General features: G+C 40.1%; 5 protein-coding genes across 9 annotated transcripts; 1 reads left to right on the top strand and 4 right to left on the bottom strand.

Annotated features, from left to right (window-relative positions):
* Positions 1 to 2,399: 2,399 nt before the first annotated feature.
* On the bottom strand, positions 2,400 to 6,505 carry LOC128193393 (uncharacterized). 5 transcript variants are annotated; one of them, XM_052867739.1, is made up of 6 exons: positions 5,662 to 6,505; positions 4,953 to 5,079; positions 4,744 to 4,768; positions 4,117 to 4,308; positions 3,991 to 4,033; positions 2,400 to 3,352 (listed from the first exon to the last, which is right to left on the bottom strand). In XM_052867739.1, the coding sequence occupies exons 2-6, from the start codon at positions 4,962 to 4,964 to the stop codon at positions 2,827 to 2,829; spliced, it is 798 nt and encodes a 265-aa protein (XP_052723699.1). In that variant the 5' UTR covers positions 4,965 to 5,079; positions 5,662 to 6,505; the 3' UTR covers positions 2,400 to 2,826. The 5 variants fall into 5 exon arrangements, with proteins under 5 accessions (XP_052723699.1, XP_052723700.1, XP_052723698.1 ...); XM_052867740.1 differs by having other exon boundaries at positions 5,658 to 5,667; XM_052867738.1 differs by lacking the exon at positions 4,744 to 4,768 and having other exon boundaries at positions 2,401 to 3,352; positions 5,658 to 6,501.
* Positions 6,506 to 8,179: 1,674 nt separating this feature from the next.
* LOC108320297 (protein Iojap-related, mitochondrial) lies at positions 8,180 to 10,945 on the top strand. Its single transcript, XM_052866848.1, has 4 exons — positions 8,180 to 8,523; positions 8,651 to 8,738; positions 10,079 to 10,176; positions 10,770 to 10,945. The coding sequence occupies exons 1-4, from the start codon at positions 8,239 to 8,241 to the stop codon at positions 10,893 to 10,895; spliced, it is 597 nt and encodes a 198-aa protein (XP_052722808.1). The 5' UTR covers positions 8,180 to 8,238; the 3' UTR covers positions 10,896 to 10,945.
* Positions 10,946 to 11,287: 342 nt separating this feature from the next.
* LOC128193471 (oligopeptide transporter 5-like) lies at positions 11,288 to 11,860 on the bottom strand. The gene is made up of 2 exons (XM_052866849.1): positions 11,718 to 11,860; positions 11,288 to 11,492 (listed from the first exon to the last, which is right to left on the bottom strand). Exons 1-2 carry the CDS (start codon positions 11,805 to 11,807, stop codon positions 11,289 to 11,291), a joined length of 294 nt encoding a protein of 97 aa, XP_052722809.1. The 5' UTR covers positions 11,808 to 11,860; the 3' UTR covers position 11,288.
* Positions 11,861 to 15,876: 4,016 nt separating this feature from the next.
* LOC108320281 (pentatricopeptide repeat-containing protein At5g47360) lies at positions 15,877 to 17,852 on the bottom strand. Its single transcript, XM_052866847.1, has one exon. It carries the CDS (start codon positions 17,564 to 17,566, stop codon positions 16,142 to 16,144), a length of 1,425 nt encoding a protein of 474 aa, XP_052722807.1. The 5' UTR covers positions 17,567 to 17,852; the 3' UTR covers positions 15,877 to 16,141.
* Positions 17,853 to 21,380: 3,528 nt separating this feature from the next.
* Positions 21,381 to 24,588, bottom strand: LOC128193470 (pentatricopeptide repeat-containing protein At3g09040, mitochondrial-like). The gene has a single exon (XM_052866846.1). It carries the CDS (start codon positions 24,574 to 24,576, stop codon positions 21,763 to 21,765), a length of 2,814 nt encoding a protein of 937 aa, XP_052722806.1. The 5' UTR covers positions 24,577 to 24,588; the 3' UTR covers positions 21,381 to 21,762.
* Between the last annotated feature and the right edge of the window lie 1,348 nt (positions 24,589 to 25,936).

Here is a 25,936-nt window from a genome sequence, read left to right as displayed (position 1 = left end):
CCCGAGAGAAAATTGGAATTTGTACAGAAAGTCCAACACAGGTACTCAGTCAGGTGAACAGGAGTCACCATTGAAAAAAGAAGTGACTTTTAGGCACTTTTGCACTTGTCTTAGGCTATTCCATGTGTTCCAATGGTGGGATAGGGTGGTTGGTGATGTGATGTGAGGCCAAGGAGTGTGGGGTGACCCCTCATCAGTTGGAGGAGCAAGGTGTGCAAGGGATGAGTGAGGGTGTTGAAAAAAGGGTCTGGTAATCGTTTACACCATCCCTGTAAACGATTACCCGAGAGGAAATTGGATTTTTTACAGAAAGTGCAACACAGGTACTCAGTCAGGTGAACAGGGGTCACCATTAGAAAAAAAGGTGACTTTTATGCAATTCTGCACCTGTCTGAGGCTGGTCTAGGTGTTTCAGTGCTGGGATAGGGTGGTTGGTGATGTGATGTGAGGCCAAGGAGTGTGGGGTGACCCCTCATCAGTTGGAGGAGCAAGGTGTGCAAGGGATGAGTGAGGGTGTTGAAAAAAGGGTCTGGTAATCGTTTACACCAACCCTGTAAACGATTACCCGAGAGAAAATTGGAATTTGTACAGAAAGTCCAACACAGGTACTCAGTCAGGTGAACAGGAGTCACCATTGGAAAAAGAAGTGACTTTTAGGCACTTTTGCACTTGTCTTAGGCTATTCCATGTGTTCCAATGGTGGGAGAGGGAGGTTAGTGATGTGATTATGTCCCAAAGATGGAGGAAAGTGATGTTTTGGCACCCCATGATGGAGGAAAGAAACAATGTTTATGAGATGAGCAACTTGGGTGAGATAACATGCTGTCAACTTTGACCTTTGTTGGCTATTTTACTGATAACGTTTCACACCGACCTCCAAATGATGTGATTCTTTTTTTATTAGAAACTAGACTCAAACATCTTTCCAATGACTACTAATTTGTAATTTTTGGACATCTGAGTTGGTACAGTTTATTCTTTCAAGTTAGCGTTTCATATATTTTTGCCAACTCTGACCTTTGCTTGTTCTTTTGCTCATAACTTTCTCCACCGAACTCCAAATGAGTTGATTCTTGTTTTGTTGGAATCTATACTCAAATACCTTTCAAATTATGCCTTAGAAATCAAGTTTACACCTTCTTTGACACTGTAATCGATTACAAGGACACTGTAAACGATTACCCGAGAGAAAATTGGATTTTGTACAGAAAGTCCAACAGAGGTAGTCAGTCAGGTTAACATGGGTGACCATTGTCAAAAAAAGTGAGTTTTAAGCACTTTTGAACTTTTCTTAGGCTGGTCCTGGTGTTTCAGTGGTGGGAAGTGATGTTTTGGCACCCCATGATGGAGGGAAAAAACAATGTTTATGAGATGAGCAACTTGGGTGAGATAACATGCTGTCAACTTTGACCTTTGCTGGCTATTTTACTGATAACTTTTCCCACCGACCTCCAAATGATGTGATTCTTTTTTTATTAGAAACTAGACTCAAAAATCTTTCCAATGACTACTAATTTGTAATTTTTGGACATCTGAGTTGGTACAGTTTATTGTTTCAAGTTAGCGTTTCATATATTTTTGCCAACTCTGACCTTTGCTTGTTCTTTTGGTCATAACTTTCTCCACCGAACTCCAAATGAGTTGATTCTTTTTTTGTTGGAATCTATACTCAAAGACCTTTCAAATTATGCCTTAGAAATCAAGTTTACACCTTCTTTTACACTGTAATCGATTACATGGACACTGTAAACGATTACCCGAGAGAAAATTGGATTTTGTACAGAAAGTCCAAGAGGTAGTCAGTCAGGTTAACATGGGTGACCATTGTCAAAATAAGTGAGTTTTAAGCACTTTTGATCTTGTCTTAGGCTGATCCTGGTGTTTTAGTGGTGGGAAGTGATGAATGAATATTCTTGTACCGTTCGGTCATTAACGTTCGTTTTTGTGTTTGGTTTAGTTTTCAATATCATTTTCCATTGCCTGTTATCTTCATACCGTTCGGTCACCTAATACCGTTCGTCCTGTTCATTAACTGTTTAAGCTGCTTTTACCGTTCGGCTTTATTGTGCTCATTTCTGATTTACTGCCTTAACCGATCGGCCTTGTTATAAGAACCGTGCAGTTAGGACGCTCGGTATTTAGCGTTCGCTCAAATCCATTATCGGAGACCGCTCGGTCTCAATGTTATTACAGCTCGGTTTTTACTTCTGTGCAATTTATACTTCAACCTTTCGTTCTGTGCTTTGGACCGTTCGGTCTTTTGTCAATTGTTTTTAACTTTCAACTTTTAATTAATTTAATTTTCCTTGCAAAACAATCCAAAAAAAACCCCCCCTTTTTTTCGTGTGTCATCTATGACTGAACCGCAATACTTCCTAGTCTATACTGCATTAATTCAAATCATCAATAACTCGTTAAATGGATTTAGAATCTTAAACAAAAGATGAACATTGGGGCACCTATTGCTGCACCAAATTCAATAAACTGGCCGTAAAAGGTTATCATATGACGCTACAAAAGCGTACATTAACATAATAATTACAATTTGCTTCTTAGGAGGACCACGAAAGTCACTATTGACACGGTGTTCAAGAATCCATATAACAATTCCAATCACAAAAAATGAGACAGTCGTAGCACACCACATATCTGCTGTAAATGGTTGATAGGACGAGCGTCCTCTGCGCGCTGGACGAGCCTCCTCTCTGCGCGCTGGACGAGCGTCCCCTCTGGGCGACAAGGGTCTGGACGAGCGTCCTCGGCCAGCTCGGCCAGCGTTCTCCGCTAGCTGGGCGAGCGATCTCCGCTCTCTGGACGAGCGTCCACTTACTGGACGAGCGTCCACTTTCTGGACGAGCGTCCACTTGCTGGACGAGCGTCCACTTGGTGGACGAGCCTCCTCTGCGCGCTTGACGAGCGTCCGCTGCGCGCTGGATGAGCGTCCCCTCTGGGCGACAAGCGTCTGTGCGAGCGTTCTCCGCTAGCTGGGCGAGCGATCTCCGCTCTCTGGACGAGCGTCCACTTGCTGGACGACCGTCCTCTGCGCAGCCTCCTCTGCGCGCTGGATGAGCGTCCCCTGCGCGCTGGACGAGCGTCCCCTCTGGGCGACAAGCGTCTGGGCGAGCGTTCTCCGCTAGCTGGGCGAGCGATCTCCGCTCTCTGGACGAGCGTCCACTTTCTGGACGAGCGTCCTCTGCGCGCTGGACGAGCCTTCTCTGAGCGCTGGCCGAGCGTCCTCTGCGCTGCGCGCTGGACGAGCGTCCTGGCTTGCTGTTGGATGGGCGTTCTCTTCTCGATGCTGACAGCCAAATGATGCGCTCCAAGTCTTTGACAGTATCCAATCGTTATTCTACTTCGAAATAAACAAACAAAAGCATCAAAAAACATTTAAACAGTCAAAATTATACTTATATCAACAATTATATACTTTTCATGAGAATTAACACTAAAACTTACTCAAAAGCACAACAATTTAAGCAACAAAAACAAGTAAAATTTACACCTATCACTCCTCTCAGCCAAAGGTGTTAATTATACAACTAATCACCCTGCATGTTTTTATGCCATCAAAGATCTATAAATTGACGTACACATATCACATCTCTTGATATAGTTTCCAACAAAAAATATCACAAATCAAAATTAAATTTTAACAAACAACTAAACACACATCCAAATCCACATCTATGTTTGGCACCACTTACTGTAAACAAAGGCTAAAAGATTTCAGGATAAAAATTGACAAACCACACGAAAAGATGATAAAGGAATGTGCTGGACCATCAAATATTGATGTCAGAACAAGCTTATAACAGCTCTTTTTGGTAACAGAATTCATTAGAAGAAGAAGTGGGTACAAACCCTCAACTTTTGCCACCTCCTTAATACCATCATGATTTTTTTTTTGGTTTTGAAATTTACAACAAAGATAAATAATGTCATGTATATCAGACTATTTCCCAAAATTTACATGCAACAGAAGAGCCATACCCAGAAGATTCATCATACACATAATCATTTTGCAATGCTCCACCTGAAAGAAAAGTAGAACAATGTTAAGTAAATACTAATCAAATAAAAATCAGTAACAAAGACTTTGGAGGCCAATTTACCTACCCTCAGTGCCAGAATTTATGGCGTCCGATGAAGATTGACTAACTGTATTATTTTCATCTGTAGATGGCTTACTGTTATCATCCTCGTCAGCAAACATATCATAATCACCTTCACCAGTGCTAGAGGCTTCTCCACTAGCCAAATGTTGATTTGATGGACCTTCTTTTGCCCGGGCTAACTTCTCATATCCTTCTGAAAAGGGGAGAATGTAGAAGGCATAAGCATTAAGCAGTTAATACCACGAAACTGGCACCCTTCACTCCTCATAAACCTAAATATCGACAACATCATAGAAAGAAGAAAGAAGAGCCAAGGAAAAATTGACAATTAATAACCTGCCCCAAAATCCAACACTTAACTAATATGGAGGCCCAAAGATAGTTTCTCCAAACACTAAGAATAAACAAACACCATGTATGATATTGATAATAAAACAATAAATTCTATCTTGCATCATGACCATAATAACAACATAAGTTGAACAGTATTATAATAGTAAAACCAAGTAGTTAAATCAAATAAATTATAAAATCAAACAGCATATTACATCATGTTGTTAACAATGTAAACATAATGAAACAACAAAACATAATATAAGTACAATAAAGCATAGTGTATAACACTAACCCGCTTCACGATCAAAAACCTCTCGCTTTTCATGATAAACATATGCGAAAAAGGTCAAGGAGCCAAAGTTAAGCATAATGTAGGCATAGCAACTAAAGATACAGTGAATCAAAACAAGTCGCATGACATAGAGTCTCATCAGCCTATCTAAATGATTACATGTTTACACAATGCATAATATCTACAAAGCCCGGAGGGATTAACTCAACTGTATTCACCATTCTCCATCAGCTTCATAGCATCCTCAGTTAGCTGGTCAAATACAACCTTAGTCTCAGCAGACATTTTTGCCTTTCTGTCACTGTTACCTTTTAGCCTTCTCAAGGCTTGCAAAACCTATTGGAAGAATATCGGTTAATACTGCCCAACTAATGAACCTCAAAAAACTCTTAACGAAGTAGATATATGATATATAATTCCAGCCTAGTCAAGTATAAAGATTTACAAGATATAAAGAGAACATGTAAAATGAACATGATATAATCCTTTATTTTGAAAAAATGGCAATTAACAGGCTTTCTCTGATAACGGTTTAGGGTTGCCATACTCAACTCAAGTTAAAAGTAAATTTGCATACGCAACTATGGAGTCAACAGCAGATTCGGGTTCTCTTATTTTCTGTATTTATTTGTTCCAACTTGAAAAGCACAATGTGAAAATTACACATTCCTTACACGTTTAGATTTGAGAGTAAAATATTTTTAACTGGATAATATTTTTTAAGGATATGAACTACCCTAAGCAAGAAATTGCACAACTCCTTGGCCACATAAAAAACCAATGATTGCCTAAACAAATGGATGATCTACAACTACTCTGGAGTGAATTGCAAAATAAATATTGTATTTTACAATGATACTTCAGTAGAACAAAGAAATAAAAAATCAGAAAATTAAGAATGATAAAATACATACATACCGTTTCCCCAGGTTCAAGAACATTTGATATCCGCCTCTTCATGACGGCAATATCTTTAGAAGAAAGGTCCGGCGGCACTCCGGCGACACTCCGGGACAGGGACGGAAGCAGCTGGGACGAAGCGACACCTTCAACGCCTCCCTAAGTCGCTGGGCCGGAACGGACGGAACACGATGCCGTGTTCGCTTCGACCGGTCGACGTCGGACCTGCGGCGCCCCTGAAACGGAACGGGCTGGAGGCGTTCGATCTCTCCGACACGACCTTCGACAGTGAACGGCGGCACTCCGGCAACCACTCCGTCTCTCTCTCTCGCTCGTGAACCCTTTCTCCAACTCTCTCGTCTCTCTGTCTAGGTCACGTTTGAGCGTCTCCAATGTTCGCGCCGCTTCTCTCTCTACTCGAATATCATTTCAAATTTGGAACGCACACCCTAAGCTGCCCGTGCCCGTCCCTCGCCACGTCACACTTGCAGCAGGTTTTCTCAGAATGCAGCAGCTTTTCTCTTTAAAACGTGGACCGCTCGTACGCTGACACGTGTGCCGTGTTCAAATGTTGTCAAATTTCGTTGTTCGAGTATCATTTTCCGGAAAGGAAATGCACATATTCTTTTGAGAAAAGTGGAGGACCCCTGGAGATAAATTTATACCGTCCAAGAAGCATGAGTAGGGGAGGATTTTTGGCTATAAAAGAGGTATATCCGTGGAGTGTAAGGAGGGAGGCAGACGGCCTGGGAGAGGCTCCCTCTCTTCTAGTGGATAGCTCGCGATTCTCATTCTGGCACAGCATTTTAGTTTTTCTCTCTTTTCCAGTAGCACACTGTATTGTGAACGTTTAATGTTGTTCGAATTTAGCAAAGTTTGGTTCATCTCACCCGTGTTCATGTACTGATTTTTAAATACCATTTATGTGATAGATGTGCATTTCATTATTTCATTTTTTTAGCTTAGTCCGTCCATTTCATGTTTTTATTCAAGTGTTTTCATTTTTACTACCTCTTTTATTTTACCGTTTACTGATTTCCGTACCGTTAATTCGTCATTGTGTTTTACTGTTCATGTTATTTTGAAGAGTGTTTTTACGGTTTATTTTTACATATGCTTTTGGTAAATTTTAATTACACTGTTGTTTTGTTTTCCGCATATTTACTGTTCCGTATTTTAATTTTAAACACTGCGTAATTTTTCGTTTTGTGATTTTACTGTCTTTTACCGTTTGGTTTTTACTGTGGTTAGAATTTATTTCAACGTTTTTTTAATGTTGTTTTATTTAATTTCCAGTTCCAATTTAATTTTCTGCATCCAGAAACAAAACATTTCAAACCCCCCTCCCACTACGGTGTTGTTATAGTCGGTTTTATTCTGTTCTGGGGGATTTCTCAGTCTCATTCCTCACGTTCGTCCTCGTTATGAAGAGGGCTGAACGTTCGTTATTTTATGCACTCGAAATAGATGACGAAAATGGTATTAAATTGAAAGATTTTAATTGATGAACAGTATATGAGATGAATTAACGGTTGTTGATTTTGAACGAGCGTTCCATGGAGGAACGACTCTTGGATGAAAGTTGAAAATTGTAAAGTATGAATGTGGATAAAACTTAGCTGGCGATTCATCCTGATATTCCGTGGGTACTCATCCTTACGTAGAGGAGAGTAGTTCATGCGTGGGAATGACAGGAGATCCTAGTCCTTAGGGGTACTTTGGATGGAACGGACTAACCTCGGGTGGCAGCTGATGAGAATTCCAGTTACTGCATCACCCGGGTGCACGAACGTCGTAGCTACACAGAATTCATACAGTCCGGACAGTCTGTCTAGTATCAGGAATTGATTGAACTCAGAATTTGATTGAATTGTATATTGGAATATTTGATATGTTTGATATGTTGAGAAATGCCTGTTACTACTTGAATTAAATTAAATAAGTTTACCCTGTGTGTTTCATTGTGTTGTCCTGTATCTATACGTTCGTCTTGTCTTTGCAATGATCATCCGTGTGGATGTGAGCAGATGGTGATGCTTCACTGGGAGAGACGCTGGAAGAAGGAATTTTAGAGGAAGAGAATCTCGTTGATGTAGAAGTGAAGGCCGAGCCTTAGATCGTTCGGTTGATTTTAGATGTTAGTTGTTTCGCTTTGATCGTTCGGTGATTGGTTTTGTAAAACCGTTCGATCCTGACTCTTCTTATTTATGTTAAATTGTATTTAACTCTGTAGTCAACGTCGTTTAGCTTTTGAATGTTAATTTTAGTGTAAGACTACACTGTTTAATTATGAAATGTAATTAATTCTATTATATGGTGATTACTGTATTTTTGGGATGTTACAAAACATATCATAAAAAAAATTAGAAGATTACAATACACAATTTGATAATATGAACAAAACGGTATTAACGATTTAATTAATGCTTTTAATCAAATTCAACCCAAAATACAACAGAGAAAAATTGCAAATGCGGATAGATTAATGGCAGCGAAAAAAAAAAAACTAGAAATGAAAACGGCGTCGTCGCGTTACCAAGGGTTATTCACAAACTCACTCGTACTGCTCTAGTTTGATTTGAGCGTGGAACTGGAATGTGGGGGCTTCTTCGAACTAGAACGTGTTTGCGATATTCAGAGGCCCTTCTTCTTCATCAACCATGGAAGAAGAAGGTAGGGTTCTGTTCTTTGTCCGCCGTTGACGGCCGTAATTGCCTTCTGGATCTGCCGGAGATCGAGAAGGTTCTGATGGATATCAAAGCTGACGACGTTAAGGTGATACCGGTTCCCAAGCACTGCGATTGGGCCGATTTCATGGTTCTCGCCACTGGCAGGTCCACTTGGCACGTCAAGAACATAGCCCAAGCCCTAATTTACAAGGCACCACACCCTCCTTCCTTCGTCCTTTTTATCGCTATATTTGCATTATTGATTTTCGATTGAAACTCAAAAGTGGTTTTCATTTTTGTTTTTCTTCCGACTTATGTATATTTGTGTAATTAACCAGGCCAAACAGAAACAGAGAAGAGCTGAACGAATGATGCTACCGAGTGTAGAAGGGGAAGAGGGAGGAAAGTGGATAGTCATTGACTCTGGTATCTCGTGCTTTTGTAATCATTTTTGTGTTTATTTTGTTGAGTTTAGAAAATCCATTAGGGGTCGTTTGGACAAACTTCTTCAATAGATAGTTTTTTTCGGTTAAAATTAATTTATACATACCCAAATTTGTAGAATTGTTCTTATATAACTTTTTGTTTTTGTTTTTTTTTATCTTTTACTTTGTGCAATGAGCTAATTTAACTTACCTTCTCTTTTTTAATTTTTCTCACCTAAAGTCATTTTGAAGAAATTTGTCCAAACAGAACTCCAAGTAAAGAAAATTGCAGTAGCGATAATGGCTGATAACAGATACAATGTCATGAATTAGCATCTTGACTGCATTTGCTAAATGTTCTGTTCTTTTAGGAATGTTAGGTATTCACAGGCCTTTCCAATAATTAATATTTACGAAGAACTAGTTTACTATCTTTAATGGGGTCTTCTTTTTCAGAGAGGTCTATTCCATCCACACGATAGATGTTGTGTGATGTTATAAATTAGTAAACCAATATGCAGATACTGGTTGAAACTCACATCAGAGAGCTACTGATGCAGTTTAAGTGGAGACTTATACTCTATCCTAGCTAATTGATCTACCTGTGTGACAAATTACTAGTTCGTTAGTACTAGAAAGTTGTTAAATTAACTTGTTGGTTCCACAACATTATTGTCTTAGCGTATGTTGTTCTGCGTGATATTCATTAAATCAAACAAGATAATGAGTTTAGTCTCAGCATGGTATCAGTTTCTACACTCTACAACCTCTGATTTTCTTTCTTGCACTTATTCCAGTTTCTTCACTGGTGAATGGAGCCAGCGAATTACCATTCTTGAGTGATTAGGGATGACAAGGTAAGACGGGTGCTGTAAAAAGGTGGGTAGGCTGGACATTTAAGTCCGTCAATCTGCATGGGGCAGTATAACCTGCAGCCCATTGGCCAAAGTGTGGGTGAGCCTGCCCCTCAACATGCATGACTCTTCTATTGAAGAATTAACGGAATTTTGTCTGTTACAACTAATCTAACATTGTGGTTTAATTCTTTTTATCTATTTCGGGAGGTGTTGCAATTTAGTGATTCTTTCATGTTAACTTTTCATTGCTCAGCGCATGCGGTGGCTTGACAAGGCTTCGGGGAAAAAATTACTTTGTTAGTCTTTAGGGTTTAATAGGTCCTTTCTCTGTCACTTTCCTTTTATCAGTCTATTATTTTTGGTGATGTATGATTTGCTAGATCGGTGAACATTGCTTTTTATGTTATGAAAACTTTCAATTATTGGATTTATAGTTCTAACATGCCTTGCTTTCCCTTTTTGGTTCATTTTTTTTTATGTTTAGGTAAAGTGATAGTTCATGCACTTGATGAAAAGGCCAGAGCTTACTACAATTTGGAGGGTCTTTGGACCCGAGGGACAATTCAAAATGAACCTGATGGGGTAAGTACGAGGCTAGCTTATATTCATTTTAAGTTGTAAGATAGTTAGATATAGTTTGGGTTTGTTACAGGTTTACTATTTAATCATTTTTTGATTTATAGCTTATATTTACACTGTCATACCTACCAAATTTTTTATTGGTTAATAGTGTAGATAACAGCGCACCAAATAAAACTCAATTTGAAAACCATTAAGTGGAATTCACCATTTCTCACTTCTGTGCCTGCCACCTTAACATTCATTCACTACTTGGATTTATATTATTATGGTATTGCCACACCAAATCTTCCTATGGATTAGGCGTTGTGATTGAGGTCAATTCCTGTACCAGTTTGTGTCAAGAGTAGTTCAAAATGGTACTTTAAGTTATTCTTGGTGGAGGTCTTAGAGCAGGCATTCGATGGGTTTTGGGGGCTCGCGCGAGTTATCTGATTAGGCTTATGTTAGTGTATATGGCTTGGTTCAACTGGGCTTGAGCAATTACATAGACATATGTCTTTATTATTTTTATTATGATGATGAATATGTATTCTTGAGATAAATACTGTAGGATGAATGATTCGAATGATCATTTTTCTTTTTACTGATTGTAGGATTTACAAAAAGCTTTGGTGAAGGTTCGTCGAAAAAACAATTCGAAGAAACCTGCACAAAAGAATGCTTCATTGGTGTCTCAATGTAAACAACCTTTTAAAACTATAGCTTCTGACTGCATCTGATCTAGACAATTTAGAAGTTTGTATATATATCACGGTTTTCTGATCTGTTATTTTAGTTGTTTTGAATACAAATTTTGCTAGGGTTGTCTAGCTGCAATGGTAAAGATAGAAAAGAGGTAACATTGAAGCTGTCCATCATCATGCACTCCACTTTTATTTTTGGTGAGTCATGAATCGTTACCGGAGCCTGGACTTTTACATCACCTACATAAATATGTGAATTAAAAAACCTGTTTACAAACAGAAAATAATAATATTAAACATACATCTCATTCTCCTAGGTGACAAAAATGACTGAATTAATATTTAATTTTGTTTTAGGTCAATCGCCTAACTAAAAGGTTTTAATAAATAATTCTATCTAAATTTATCATAAACAATTTAACTCAACACCTAACTCACAAAGGCAAGAAGCACACATGATGCCAACCCCAGAATCCATGTCCTAAATGTTAGTGCTGGCTGAGTAGGGTCATCAGTGATTGGAACTGTTAGCCTCACTTGCTCAATGGGAGAGTCATCAACTTCCGATTCATATTTCTCAGCATCCTCTATCTCCCTCTCGTGAAACACTCCTGTGCTTGATTCCCCAGTTTCCTTACCCAAAAAATAAACAAATGAGAACAACAAAATCCCATAAACCACTCTTCCCTACCTACGATCTTTTGTCACTCTTATCTCCTTTTGCAAATTGCAATTAGATGGCATAAAACTGCTTCTAAATCAGTTATTTACATGCAATGTCTGGGGCGGGTTCCACAATACATAAAGGACAAGTAAGAAAAAACTATTCAATTAAAATAAGATGATTAAATTGGATACCTTTTCCAAATGAAGCAGAGGGGTGGTAACAGAAATGAATTGCTGCGAAGATGGAGGTGATGTTTTCTTACTACTGACTCCACTCTCCATTGATGTTGTTGTACATGAATTGCAGTTACAAAACAGAGAGAAAAAGTCGAAACTACCTTGTCGTGAAATTCATTAAAATATTCATTTGACACGTAATTGCTGCTTAAACATGTACTATTAACCAAATATTGTAATACTAATGATACAATTATGAACCAATGCATCTCTTTATCTGATGGTGACATATTAACACATCCAAAATATCTCTCTGTTGCTCTGTTTGTGTCTATATATATACAGTTTACCCGGATAAAAGGAGAAAATGAAAATGTGCAAAACCAAATATAAATTAAGAGAAAATCTTTTTATTACGTGTGAAGAAAAAGAATAATAATAAATAAATCTATGATAATCAAAATATAATTAAAAATGAATTATAAAAAAGATAATATATATTTTTTCTGATTTCATAATAAATAAATATTTAGAAAACTTATGAGATGAAAATAAATGTTAATTATTAAAATATATTTTACTATCAAATAAGACAAGAAAATTAATTATCTTCGAAAATGAAAGATATGAAAATTAAGAACAAAAATAATGAATTTATGTATTTTTTTTTCATAAACATAAAAAAAACCATGAGAATGAGAATCAAGTATTATTAAAAACAAACTCAAAAAGTAATTGTATCGTAGGATATTTATTGGATAAAATATTTTAGATATTTTAAGCGGTTAAGGTATTTATGAGTAACTAATCAGATTTTTAGGTAAAATTATTTTTATTGACCTATAAATACAATGACTGGACAAAAGTCTAGAGACGTTCCCTCTACTTTCCACTTATGCCAGAGGAACTCTAGATAATATTCTACAGTGCTAATATAATCACTTTTTTGAGAGCTGAGACTCCATAACTCACATCTGACTTGAGCGTCAGAGTATCTTCCCAAGTACCTCCCCCTCCTTTGGAGCATGAACAACAACAATTGAGGAAAGCAAGTGTTCCAGACATCTAGAAGCAACAAAGACACACCGGACAACATTTACACCGAAACAGTAATAAAAAAGAAAATAAAAAATATCATAATAATCCTTTTTATTTTTATCAATTTAATTTTATAATTTATTATTTATTAATATTAAGTATTATGCTCTATAAAGAAATAAAAAAATATATAATTTAATTCACGGTCAATTCTCAGTACATACTGTATACAATTTTAAAAAAATTTAAATATTTGGGAGACGATGACACCCGCTTACCACAATAATCCACCCTGAGTGTAATAGTGAAAAAGTTACGTCAATCTTCCTTATATAATTTATATATCCGTTTTAATCATTTCAAATTATTAATCATAAATTACCAATGTTACTTCAATTATTATTAATTTCCAAAGACAAAATTATATTATCATTGTCAGAATTATTAAAAGCGCACTCCAAAACCCTTTTTAGTGGAAGCCAGTGTCGAAATGAGACTTAGAAATTCAAAGAATGGAAAACAGGTGACTGCATGGAATTGGACGTTCAGTTTGCTTAATTCTGCAGAATTAGAAAATACCGTTCGTCCAAACAGTGGTAATCTGATAATATTCAATTTCTTACCGTTCGTACAAACAGTGTTAGTCTGATTATATTCGTTTTCTTACCGTTCGTTCAAACAGTGGTAGTCTGATTATATTCGTTTTCTCACCGTTCGTCCAAACAATGTTCAACATGATAGTATTTGTTTTCGTCTTATTTGATCTCTAGCGTTCGTTCAAACAGTGTTCCCCTATAGTATTCGTTCTTATCATATTTGATCTGTATTGCGTTCGTCCAAACAGTGTTTATTCGGTCTCCTCGTATTTGATCTATAAAGCGTTCGTCCAAACAGGGATTATTCGGTCTTATCATATTTGATCTGTGTAGCGTTCGTCTAAACAGTGTTTATTCGGTCTCCTCGTATTTGATCTATAAAGCGTTCGTCCAAACAGGGATTATTCGGTCTTACCATATTTTGATCTGTGTAGCGTTCGTCTAAACAGTGTTTATTCAGTCTCCTCGTATTTGATCTGTAAAGCGTTCGTCCACACAGTGATAATTCGGTCTTATCATATTTGATCTGTATAGCGTTCGTCCCAGCGAGCGTCCCTAGGTAGCAGCGAGCGTTCGGTCTTGATGTTGCTGGTTCTCAGGTAGCGAGCGTCCATAGGTAGCAGCGAGTGTTCGGTTTTCATGTTGCTGGTTCTCAGGTAGCGAGCGTCCCTAGGTAACAGCGAGCGTTGGGTTTTCATGTTTCTTGTTCTCAGTTAGCGAGCGTCCCTGCGTAATAGCGAGCGTTCATATTAATAACGTTCGGTTAAATCGTGTTCGGCCAAATACTGCTCGTCAAATAGTGTTCGATTCTCAGTTTCATTTGCTCTTGTACTGAGTTGAATTGAGTGTACAAAATATTTGGAATATATATATATATATATATATATATATATATATATATATATATTGTGATGTGATTTATGTGAAAAGTATGTGAATGCATGAGAAATGTTGAAGTACTCTGATAATATGACTGCAAATTTAAATGATGAATTTGAGTATGAATTGGACATCTCAGGGTGAGATGGATGGATGTGATGTGTGGAGTGTGGTTGTTGTTGTTCTATATAACTGTAGGACGCTTTGAAATGGTATGTCTATCCATACACTCAAAGCATTGTTCATATTCAAGTAGAGAAGGACAATGTAAGTGGTGAGAGTAGAGGGAGGTCCTTGTTTATAGTCTTTGAATTTAGATATAGACAGTTTGGGGGATTTACCTTGCTAGTGTTGGGAAGGGCCAGCTGAACTATGCAAGTGCAAAGACGACCAATAGTGCGACAATTATACAAATCCGGATGAGTCGTGTGAGTGTGTGAGTTGTGGTATTATGAGCATGCCTAAATTGTTCTTTATATGAATCTATGTATGATAACATGAATTAACTGTGATATAGGTATAACATGCTTTTTATATCTAGCTCACCCTTGCATTGTTTGTGTTGTGTGTTGTTTGGATATGTTTCTTTGACGATGATCATTCACTTGGATGGGAGCAGATGTTGTCGAGGAGATTCCTTTGGAGCAAGAGCTGGAAGATGCTGAGGTTGCGGTGTAGTTTTCTTAGGAATTTTCCCATTTGAACACTTGTAGTGTTCCATCCTTTAAACTGTTTAAGTTTAAATTCCGTTTCTTTCATTTCGGGATGACTGTAATTTCACATTTAATTACACGTCATACTCTGACTGTTCTCTTTATTTAGATGTCGACGTCTATATTATATAATATTGGTTATTATATAGTCGGGATGTTACAAAGAGCAGTAACAATCACTTGCCAATAAATTTGATTCGTTTAGTAGCAGTTAATTTACTAAGCAATTAATTCATTTTTTAGATACTTTACTAGCATTGTTCCTTTATCCACTCGATGTCTTCCTCTATATTAATGAGTTTGCTGTATAGTGATCAGTAGGCAGCAGCATTATAAGCCATATAGAACAAGTATCAAATTCGAATGGTGTTCAGGCGAGCCATGTTATGATTAACTGAAAATGCAAAGGGTGTGCAATAAATAATTAGAATTCATAACTGAGTTTGCAAAATATAAACCAGAAATTTTATGATGGCCTTCACTTCAACAAAATGTTTCGCTGGCTATATTCATCATCTTTAAATTCGAATTACAAGTTAATTGTCTTGTCTTTGTGTTGACTTAGAACGCTAATGGGGTCAGCGGTTCTAGTCTAATTAGCCAGCTTATCTCAATTTTATTATTCCAATAGTTCACTTCTCACTTTTCCCACTATCTTATTGTTACCGAATCTTAGTAATTACTTTATTTTAAATCAGTTAAATCTATGATCACTAGTTAAAATTTGCAATTCAATTATTAAGTTCATTTAGTTTGCTTGAAAAACCCCTTAAACTCAATTACTGATGACTCCCTCTTTGTGTAAGATGAGAGGCCAAGCCTTCCATGCAGAGAACAAGTGTTGGACTGATCAAACAGAGTGACGAATGCAACGAAAATAAGGATGGATGGATGAACGAATTCAGTGACTATGGTGCGGTGTGTGATGCGAATTGGATTAAGAAAGCATTTTATATGAGGAAAATGGGCTTGCCAACTTATCGATATTAAAAGGAATCTACAGGAGAATGGGTTTAGCATTCACAGATAAAGACAAGCATATTGTTTCTCAAGAATACACTGTCTCCTACAAGGGGAAGAAATGAACAAAGTACCAGCAGACTACATCACAGAAACCAATTCTTACTGTTGCTGTTATACAATGCAAACTTATGATATGACCAGAGGCAGCAGAGAACAATGGACGTGACCTCCTTCATACGACCTTTTATCATCAAAGTCCCTTACGAATGCCAGTCAAATGATTCACAAGATCTTTTTCTCCAGATTCTATTAGGACATCGATTGCACCCTCTTTGTATGGAGATTGCAGCGGAACTGATTTTTTAAGCATTATCTTGGCCAGCTTTGTGGCCTCGGTCAGGTGGCTTCTTTGACAAAGGCCAAATAAAAGAATAGAATAAATATCAGAGTCAATGGCAGACAAACATCCCTTGTTCTCAATTGCTTCAAGCAAGTAGAATCCATCCAATACCCGGTCCTTCATACAGAGCTCCTTTAGCAAAAGGCTAGATGCCAAAGTATCAGGTCTGGCATCACCAGAAAGCATTTCCATGAAGAGCTTCATTGCTTCGTCCAGCTTTTTAATCCTTATCAATGAAATCACAAGTGAACTGCAACAATCACCATAAGAAACACCATGTTCCACCACAAACTTATCAATCAACTTGTAAGCTTCTCCTACACGACCCTCAACACAAAGGCTATCAACCAAAGTAAAAACAGTAACATGATTTGCATGGCACCCCGAAGCTTTCATTCTATCCAGAATATCCAATGCTTTCGTCCACTGACCTCTCTTACAGAAACTTTGAATCACAGATGTATAACTAACAACATTTGGACGGCAATCCCCACCTTTCTTCATTTCATCCAACAACTCCAATGCCATTTCCATAGATCCAGACCTACACAAGCCATCTAAAATGGCTGATAAAAGGACCAAATTGGTTGAACATCTATGTACTCTCATAACCTTAAGCAAAGAATAAGCATGCTCTGGGCGACCCACATCACATAATCCCTCCACTATTGCCATGTACGTAATAAGATCAGGGTAAAGACCGTTCAAACTCATCTCCCCGATCAACTTCTCAGCCGTTTCAATGTCGCCATTCTTGCAACATAGCCTAATAACCACATTATACATCACAGTGTCAGCACCGATGTTGAAACTCTGCTCCATCTTCCTCAACACCCACAATGCCACGTCAGCTAGTTGGGCTTCTTTGCACAGTTTCAGAACCTCCCTAAACATGTTGACATTGACTAAACACCCTTCGGCCTCATAAGACAGAACGAGATCACGAACAATTTGGGGATTTTGCTGAATCCCAAACAACTTGCAAGCTTTGCTGTACGTGTAAGCACTGTGCCTGTAGCCAGATTGAAATCCAGCCCAAACGAAAAATCTGACGCCCAATAGAGGTTGCTTGGGATGACAGGAATTGAGGACTTCAATGACACATTGAGAATCGAGTTTAGGCTTAACCTTGGACAATGAGTTCTCAACACTGCCATTGTTTTGGTGGAGATGGGTACAGAGGGTATCGACCATGCCCATTCGGTGGGTGGAGAAAGGAAGAGTTTTGAGTGCGTCGCAACGCGAGAAAAGCCGAAACTTTACAAATTGGGGCATAGGGTTAGTGGACGAGAAAGAAAAAGGAAGAACGACGAAGGTTGCGTGAAACAGAAAAGGGTCTAATTGATTTGATTACCAGTGCCTGTGTATGTGAGGACGAGACTCCATCAGTCAAGAAATGAGTTGAGTTGGTTCCTTCCTCCTTCTCACACCGCTTCCAAATCCAATGGTTTTTTCAAACATCCTCTGGATAAAAATCAAAAGATACTAAATATTTATTGTTTAGTTTGACAAAAATCTATAATTTTTTATTTATGTAAACAATTTAAAGTTTGATAAAGTATATATTATTTAGATAGTTTTTAGAAACTTTAATTTAAAAAATATAATTAGATTTTAGTGGACCAGGAATTATAAACAATTATAGTTGACACTTATAAATATATACAATTTATTTGTATTATTTATTATTATTGTAATTGTTTCGACTGGATCTGTGGGGACCCTGTAAAAACACACAAATTTACTGTCGAAGACAAGCCGGGGGCTGGGTACCTGCTAAAGGCACTCCGACGCTCAAGTCAGTAATATGACATAGCGTTCTATAATGCATGCATGTGTTGCGTTCTAAGCAATCTGTCTAGAAATCATACCTGAGACCTTTATTTATACTGATCGTAATGGGCTTTTACCTTTTGGGGGCCTGGAAACGGCACAATAATACCTTAATCTTCATTAAGGACTTTAATGTGTCATTTAGCTTTTAACAATGTTATCAACTGAGTGCGGATCATTTGGGAAGGCGTTCAGTCTATGGATGATTGGACGCTCGGTCCTAATTGGTGGGCGGACGTCCAACCTTGGGTGGACGTCCGGCTCCCGAATGGGTGGGCGCTCGTTAGACACCTTGGGCGGATGTCCTTGGACGGATGTCCGGTTCCTGAGGACGCTCGGTCCAGATTATTGGGCGGACGTGCCAACCTTGGGCGGATTGTCTTGGTTGGCTGGACGCTCGCCATCTTGGACGGACGTCCCTTCTTGAATGGTTGGACGCTCGTCCTAACCTTGGGCGGACGTCCACTTCTTAAATGATTGGCCGCTCGTTCGGTCCAGATTCTTGGGCGGACATGCAACCTTGGGCGGACGTTCTGTCTTGGTTGGCTGGACGCTCGCCATCTTGGACGGACGTCCCTTCTTGAATGGTTGGACGCTCGTCCTAACCTTGGGCGGACGTCAACTTCTTAAATGATTGGCCGCTCGTTCGGTCCTGATTCTTGGGCGGACATGCAACCTTTGGCGGTCGTCCGGTTTTGAACGGGCGGCATTATATCAACCGTTCGCTCAGTCTATGCTGGGAGGACCTATCAGTCCATAAGCCCCCGAAGCCCGAGCATAATTTTATTGTGCGAAGGGGTTGTCCACGCCTGGATGGGCGACATTTGGAAAACCGCTGGATTCATGAAAACTCGGACAACTGTTCTCTTGGACGTTCGGTCCTTGGTACTTGACACGGGTGGACGCTCGTCATCTTGGACGGACATGCCATCTTGGGTGGACGTCCAAATGGCTGGACGTTCGTCCTGATTGCCATCTTTGGGCGGACGTCCCATCTTTGGGAGGACGTTCTGTCTTGGTTGGCTGGACGCTCGCCATCTTGGACGGACGTCCCTTCTTGAATGGTTGGACGCTCGTCCTAACCTTGGGCGGACGTCCACTTCTTAAATGATTGGCCGCTCGTTCGGTCCAGATTCTTGGGCGGACGTTCTGTCTTGGTTGGCTGGACGCTCGCCATCTTGGACGGACGTCCCTTCTTGAATGGTTGGACGCTCGTCCTAACCTTGGGTGGACGTCCACTTCTTTAAATGATTGGCCGCTCGTTCGGTCCAGATTCTTGGGCGGACATGCAACCTTTGGCGGTCGTCCGGTTTTGAACGGGCGGCATTATATCAACCGTTCGCTCAGTCTATGCTGGGAGGACCTATCAGTACAGTAATGATTTAGGATTATAATTCTGGAAAAGAGGTGACCAGAATGTTGGAAGCTTATAATTCTGGAAAAGAGGTGTTACCGACCGGTCCTCCCCATTCATGAGCCGATCGTCCATCCGGGTTGAGCACCGAGACCGAGCGTCCTCCCCAGTGCTGCCAGGCCACACATGAACTGAGCGACCCTCCAAGGACGGCCTTTCATAGACCGAACGTCTACTCAAGTGGGCAATCAGGACCGAGCGTCCTGTGTGACCGGACAGCAGAACTAGTTGGCCGCCCGCACAGGTCACAATCATGACCGAGCGTCCAAACTACCGAGCGTCTAAACCGGCGTTGCCCGAGCCGACATGGACCGAACGGTCCTCCAATGTCGTCCGTGCAGGTCGACCATCAGGAACGAACGGCCCGCCGAGGTCGTCCATCCAGGCCGACCGACCGAGTATCCATCGTGACCGGTACCCTACTGGGCGGCCGCCACAAGCGTCCCTCCCAAGTTAACATTCCTGGGCCGGTTATCAAGCTGGGCGGCCGCCACAACCGTCCCTCCCAGGTTGACATCCTTGGCCGGTCATCCTGCTGGCCGGCCGTTTCGACCGTCCCTCCAAAGATTGACACCCTCGGCCGGTCACCCTGCTGACCGGCCGTCACGACCGTCATTCACTATGTTGACTACGCGATTAAACACTAATGACTCATTAAAGCCTTTAATGAAGATTAAGGTATGATTGGACCGTTTTCAGGCCCACGAAAGGTAAAAACCCATTACAATCAGTATAAATAAAGGTCCCAGGTATGATTTCAGGACGAATTCCTTACGATGCAATGCATACATGCATCACAAATCGCTCTGTCATATTACTGACTTAGGCGTCGGAGTGCCTTTGACAGGTACCCGACCACCCGACTTGGAGTTTGGAGCAGTGCTTGGAGTACGAGGTCCTCACAGATTCGGTCAAAACAAGAGGTGACCAGAATGTTGGAAGCTAATAAAATCCAAGAAGAATGGAAGTCATTGGAGGAGGAATTGCCACCACCCAAACCTCCAGACCTGAGTTGGAGGGCAGTTGCCAGAGGGTTCCATTCATATGAGTACACGATGATGAAGAGGAGCCATGAGATCAAGCTTCCCGTTTCCAACCTTGAGGACAAGGTTGTTCGGCAGCGGGGTGTAATGTTAGGGATGGAGAGTTTACGAGTGAAGGAATAAAACATTAAATGCCCAACTGCCTTAACTGCCTTAGCAGTTAGGAAGAGCGGGGTTATTGGTTGTATAAATAGCAAATAATCAATTGTAGTGGGGGGTCGATTGTTTGATTGTAGTCTAACAGGGTTTGTCATCCTGAGGAGGGAGGTTAGGCTCTCTAGAGGGAGGTTATGCTCCCAAACTCAGTCCTTGTAAAGAGATTCGTTTACGGTGAATAATAGCAAAACTCATTCTTTCATTTCTGTTTCTATCTTTTGAGTGTTTTCTTGTTAGGTTTCAAACCCAGGAACCTAACAGGAACATAAGAAAAATCAACTGGAGAAAAGAAAACAGTTTTAAAGTGTATCATCAGTGTGCAAAGAGAGGAGAAAAATAATCATCCATGAGTTCAAATGTCAAAGGCAATGACTGTGTTGGTATTCAATTGCAGTCTTAAATACAAGATAATTTAGAATAACTAAGATTGCAGAACATACACGATCATTTAAATGAGGGACACAGATGATGAGAAACAAGAGCAAAGAACTCTAACAGGAAGAAAGAGAGAAACATATCATTGTGTGTCTAACATGAATTAGGAGCAATGTAAATCTTCACAGACTCACTAATAAAGTATAACCTATAGAGGTATTCATTATAATAAGAGAATAAGAGTCTAACCTGGTCTGTTGATCCTCCTCCATCAATCCTTCCTTGGACAAATCACAGCAAATAATTGCTTATGGGGCTAACTTACAGAATAAACTGTTTAATCTATCCAAAGAGTTGAGTTTGAAAGACACATAGATGTCATTCAACGCTTGGAACATGATGCAAGCAGAGAAGAATGTGTACAAAAGTTCCCCATTAAAAGTAGATTAGGATGTAGATGTCTAGACATCAAGGCTAAAAGTTCATAACAAATACGACCTATAGCACAAACAGTCTTCATGTGATGAGATTTGGTTGAATAAACTCCCCAACACGTTATGATTTGGGAAGAATCAAATCCTTAAAACAGCCTTCAAGTGATGAGATTCAAATAATCTTGACGTCCAATCACATAGAATAACTACAAGTAACTAACCCAGGAAATCATGGAATGTATTGTCTTTAATTAGTGCCGTCAGGTGCTTTAATGCTAGTGAAATTTCATCACAACTAGGATGTGACTTATCACCCGCAACAAATAGGTTTGTATTTTGTCCTACAACGATCCAGCTACAGCCAGGCATTTTTTGGATATCTTTCTGCATCATTGTTCTCCTCAAAGATCTAGCTTCATCCCAAAGTCCAGATGCAGCATACAAATTTGAAAGCAGCACATATGAAGAAGAGTTTCTGGGTTCTAACTCAATAAGTTTTTTAGCCGCTCTCTGTCCCCTCTTTTCATCCCCATGTATTCTGCAAGCACCCAATAAATTGGCCCAAATCATAGCATTCGGTTCAACTTCTATTTTGTCAATGAACTCTTCAGCTTCCTTTAGAAAACCCCACCTACCAAGTAGATCAACCATGCAAGCGTAGTGATCCCCTCTAGGCTCAATTCCATAACAGTTTACCATGATGTGAAAAACTTGAATACCCTCATAAACCCACCCTGCATAGCTACAAGCAGTGAGCACTCCAAGAAATGTTACCTCATCAGGGGTAATGCATGATTGAGCCATCTCATTAAAGACCTTCAGGGCACTTTCTGCATAACCATTTTTGGCAAATCCAACTATCATTGAGTTCCAAGAAATCACATCCTTTTTAATAGTCAATTCATGAAAAACTTGAACAGCACTTTTTACATCGCCACATTTTGCATACATGTCTACAAGGGAACTACCTGTTAACTCATCTAAGTCAAAACCAGTATGGAAGATTAGAGAATGTATCTCTCTACCATCATGCAGTGAGGATAAGAGAGCAGAAGCTCGAAGAGCAGTAACAAAAGTTGCTTGGTCGAGTAAGATACTGTTGCCACGCATTTCCTGATACAAGTTTAAGGCCACATCACTGCACTCATTTTGGGTATATCCTGAAATTAAAGCAGTCCACATTACCGTGCTTTTAAGGTTAGAAAACTCCGAGAAAAGAACGCTTGCATCTGCAAGCCTTTGTGAATCCATATACATGCCCAACAAAGAGGTTCCTAAGAATTCGCTACCACATAAGAGACCCCTCTTTACTACAACACAATGGATCTGCATGCCTAAAATTACCTTTGCAGAACCCTTACAGACATCTATGACGCTCACAAATGTAATCTCAGATGGCTTCAGTCCCAGTATCAGCATCTCATGAATAAGACTAATAGCTTCTTTTATGTCTTTTGGAGCATATCCTGCAATCAGAGCATTAAAGGAGACCACACTCCGTTCAGGCATCCTAGAATAAATTTTTTGTGCATCTTCAATGTCTCCGCATTTTGAATACATGTCAATAAGAGAACTTCCAGCAAAAAGGTTAGTTTCTAAACCCAACTTAACTGACAGGCAATGGAGTTGCTGTCCTACATCTAGCACCTTAATATTTCCACATGCACTAAGTATGCTGGCCAAAGATACCTCATCAGGTACAACACCGTCCAAATTCATTCTTTGAAACAAACTGAAAGCAACAGCCTCCTCTTCTTCCTGCACATAACCAACAATAATGGCATTCCAGGAAACATGATCTCGGCATGTCATGAGCTCAAACTGCTTAGCAGCTTCCGTCAAAGCCCCAGCTTTGGCATACATATCTATCAATGAATTGTTGACAAATAAATTGGAGGTAAAACCCTTCTTGATAATAGTTGAATGCAACTGGTGACCAATTCGTACGTATTCAAAGGATGCACACGAGCTCAAAATGCTTGTGTAGGTAAATTCATCTGGGTGAACGCCACATATTGTCATATCCGAGAACAACTCCATGACATTACTTAAATAGGCATTCTGTGAATAAACTCCTAGCATGGTGTTCCAGACAATCATATTTTTGTGAGATATAGCATCAAATACTTGGCGTGCAGCATCCAGCATCGCACACTTGCCATACATATTGATCAAAGAACTTGCAACGTATATACTGGAATCGAAACCTTGCTTGATAGCCAGGGCATGAACTAGGAAGCCGTGATGGAGGGCGGCTAAACTGGCAATTGCACTTAAAACACTTGCGAGTGTGGATCTTGAGGATTTGACACCATGCTTACTCATTTGACGAAAGAAGGCAAGAGCCTCCTGATAATGGCTTCTCTTGGCATGACCAGAAATCATGACATTCCAGGCCACAACATTGCGGGTGGAGATGGGCATCTGTGCAAACAATTGGCAAGCATTGTCCAGCTTTCCTAAAGAGGTGTAAGTGTTTAAGACGGTGACAAGTGCCATAGGGTCTAGAAGTGGAAAAGAAGCGGGAGAAACAGTGGTGCGTATTTTGTCAAATACGTGAAGTGCTTGCTGAGGCAAGCCGGCTTGAACATAACCAGAAATTAAAGAGGTCCAAGAAACAGGGTGGAGATGAGGGGAGGGTGCGGCGTCAAATAGGGTGCGAGCAGAAGTGAGAGAGTAGGAATTGGCGTAAAGATGGATGAGTGCGCCATGACAGAAGGAAGCAGATTGAAGACCCCTCTTAATTATGCAGCAGTGAACTGCCCTCCCCAACTCAACATTGTGTAGCTTTGCACAGGCGGACAGAGTGATGGCGAAAGTAAACTGATCAGGGGAATGGCCAGAGTTGAGAAAAGAAGCAAAACATCGAAGGACACTTTGGGGCAATCCATGGGTGGAGTGCATGCGAAGAAGGGAATTCCAGGAACTGGCATTCCCCTTCGCCTTCCCCTGGCACTCACTCTCAACACTCCAACGCCCATGGTAGCCTCTCCCTCTCACCACACCTCTCACTGTAACACTCACGCGCATCAATCAATTCGATTTGATTTCCTTTTCTCCCCCTTCCAACTATCCGCACATTCTTTCTCTTTTGTTCTTCTGTTAGAAGTAAAATCCAATTTGTGTATGGAACCTTCTGTTCACGTTTTTAATTAAGGCCAAATGACAGACGACATTTCATCCTTCCCTATGAAGCTCCGAGACGGCTGGGACCCGCTTCCGACACTTTGCTGACACGGACACGTTTCGGGGACGTGCACGACATGGTGTCGGACACCGTTTCTAGGGCTAGACACGGCCCTGTTCTCGGACGCGGCGAAGAAGATACGTCTTGGTTGTTGCAACCGGAAATCGAAAAAAGCGGAGTTGCATAGGAAAACTCTCTTTTTATGGAAACATTTTTCGGAAGCTTTTGATAGGGTGTAGGAAGCTTTAACCATTTTATTGTCTTATGTCCTTGCATCCACCCTTTGTGAGCTACAATAATTCAGTCTCTTTTACATGATTTGCATAACAAGGGCTCTCGTCTTTCGGTCACATATTATAATAGTTAGAATGTGTTTCGGTGTAGATATTTTCCGGTGTGTCTTTGTTGCTCCTGGTTGTCTGGGACGCTTGCTCTTCTCCAATTGTTGTTGTTCATATTCGCCAAAGGAGGAGGAGGTACCTGCAAAGATACTCCGACGCTCAAGTCAGATGTGAGTTATGGAGCCTCAGCTCTCAAGAGAGTGATTACTGCTCTCAAATATTATTTAGGGTCTTTAGACATAAAGAGAACGTACCTGGACCTTGGCCCTGTTACTGTATTTATAAGCAAAATAAGAAATAACCACCTTACCTAAAAATGTGGTTAGTGGCTTGATAAATATCTTAACCGTTTAAGATATTTAAGATATTCTAATGAGTATCTTACTACATAACATGCCCCCCAAGTCCGAGTTAACCGTTCCGTTTTATGGACGTGGTCACTATAGGACTTATGAGTTTGAGGGAGGCTGTCTTCGTTGTATTAGAGAGCGTGTTCCTGGTTACTGCTCATGTGTGGATTGAACGTTTTAAAACAAGGATGACCGAGTGGTTGAGTTTGATGGTCCAAAAAGAGGCGAAAACGAACGGCAAAAAAGCTGGAGTGGCGAGTGAGGCCGAACGTGAGGATACGTATGACCGAGCGGTATGGTGCCGAGTGGCATGTGAGGCTGAGTGGTTGAAACCAAAAGGTCGAACAAATTTGAGGCCGAACGAGCAACTTCCTGAACGCTCGAAAACATGGATTGTCGAGCGGTGTCTGAGCGCTCGTTTTCGAACGCTCGTTGATGTGAATTGATGAGCGGTGGTTTAACGCTCGTTGACATGAATTGACGAGCGGTTTTGTAACGCTCGTTGAAATGGA

Source organism: Vigna angularis, chromosome 8 (assembly GCF_016808095.1).
Source record: "Vigna angularis cultivar LongXiaoDou No.4 chromosome 8, ASM1680809v1, whole genome shotgun sequence".
Taxonomy (NCBI): Eukaryota; Viridiplantae; Streptophyta; class Magnoliopsida; order Fabales; family Fabaceae; genus Vigna; species Vigna angularis.
Note: the sequence above shows the minus strand (reverse complement) of the source record. Positions and strands in the feature narration are given on the sequence as shown.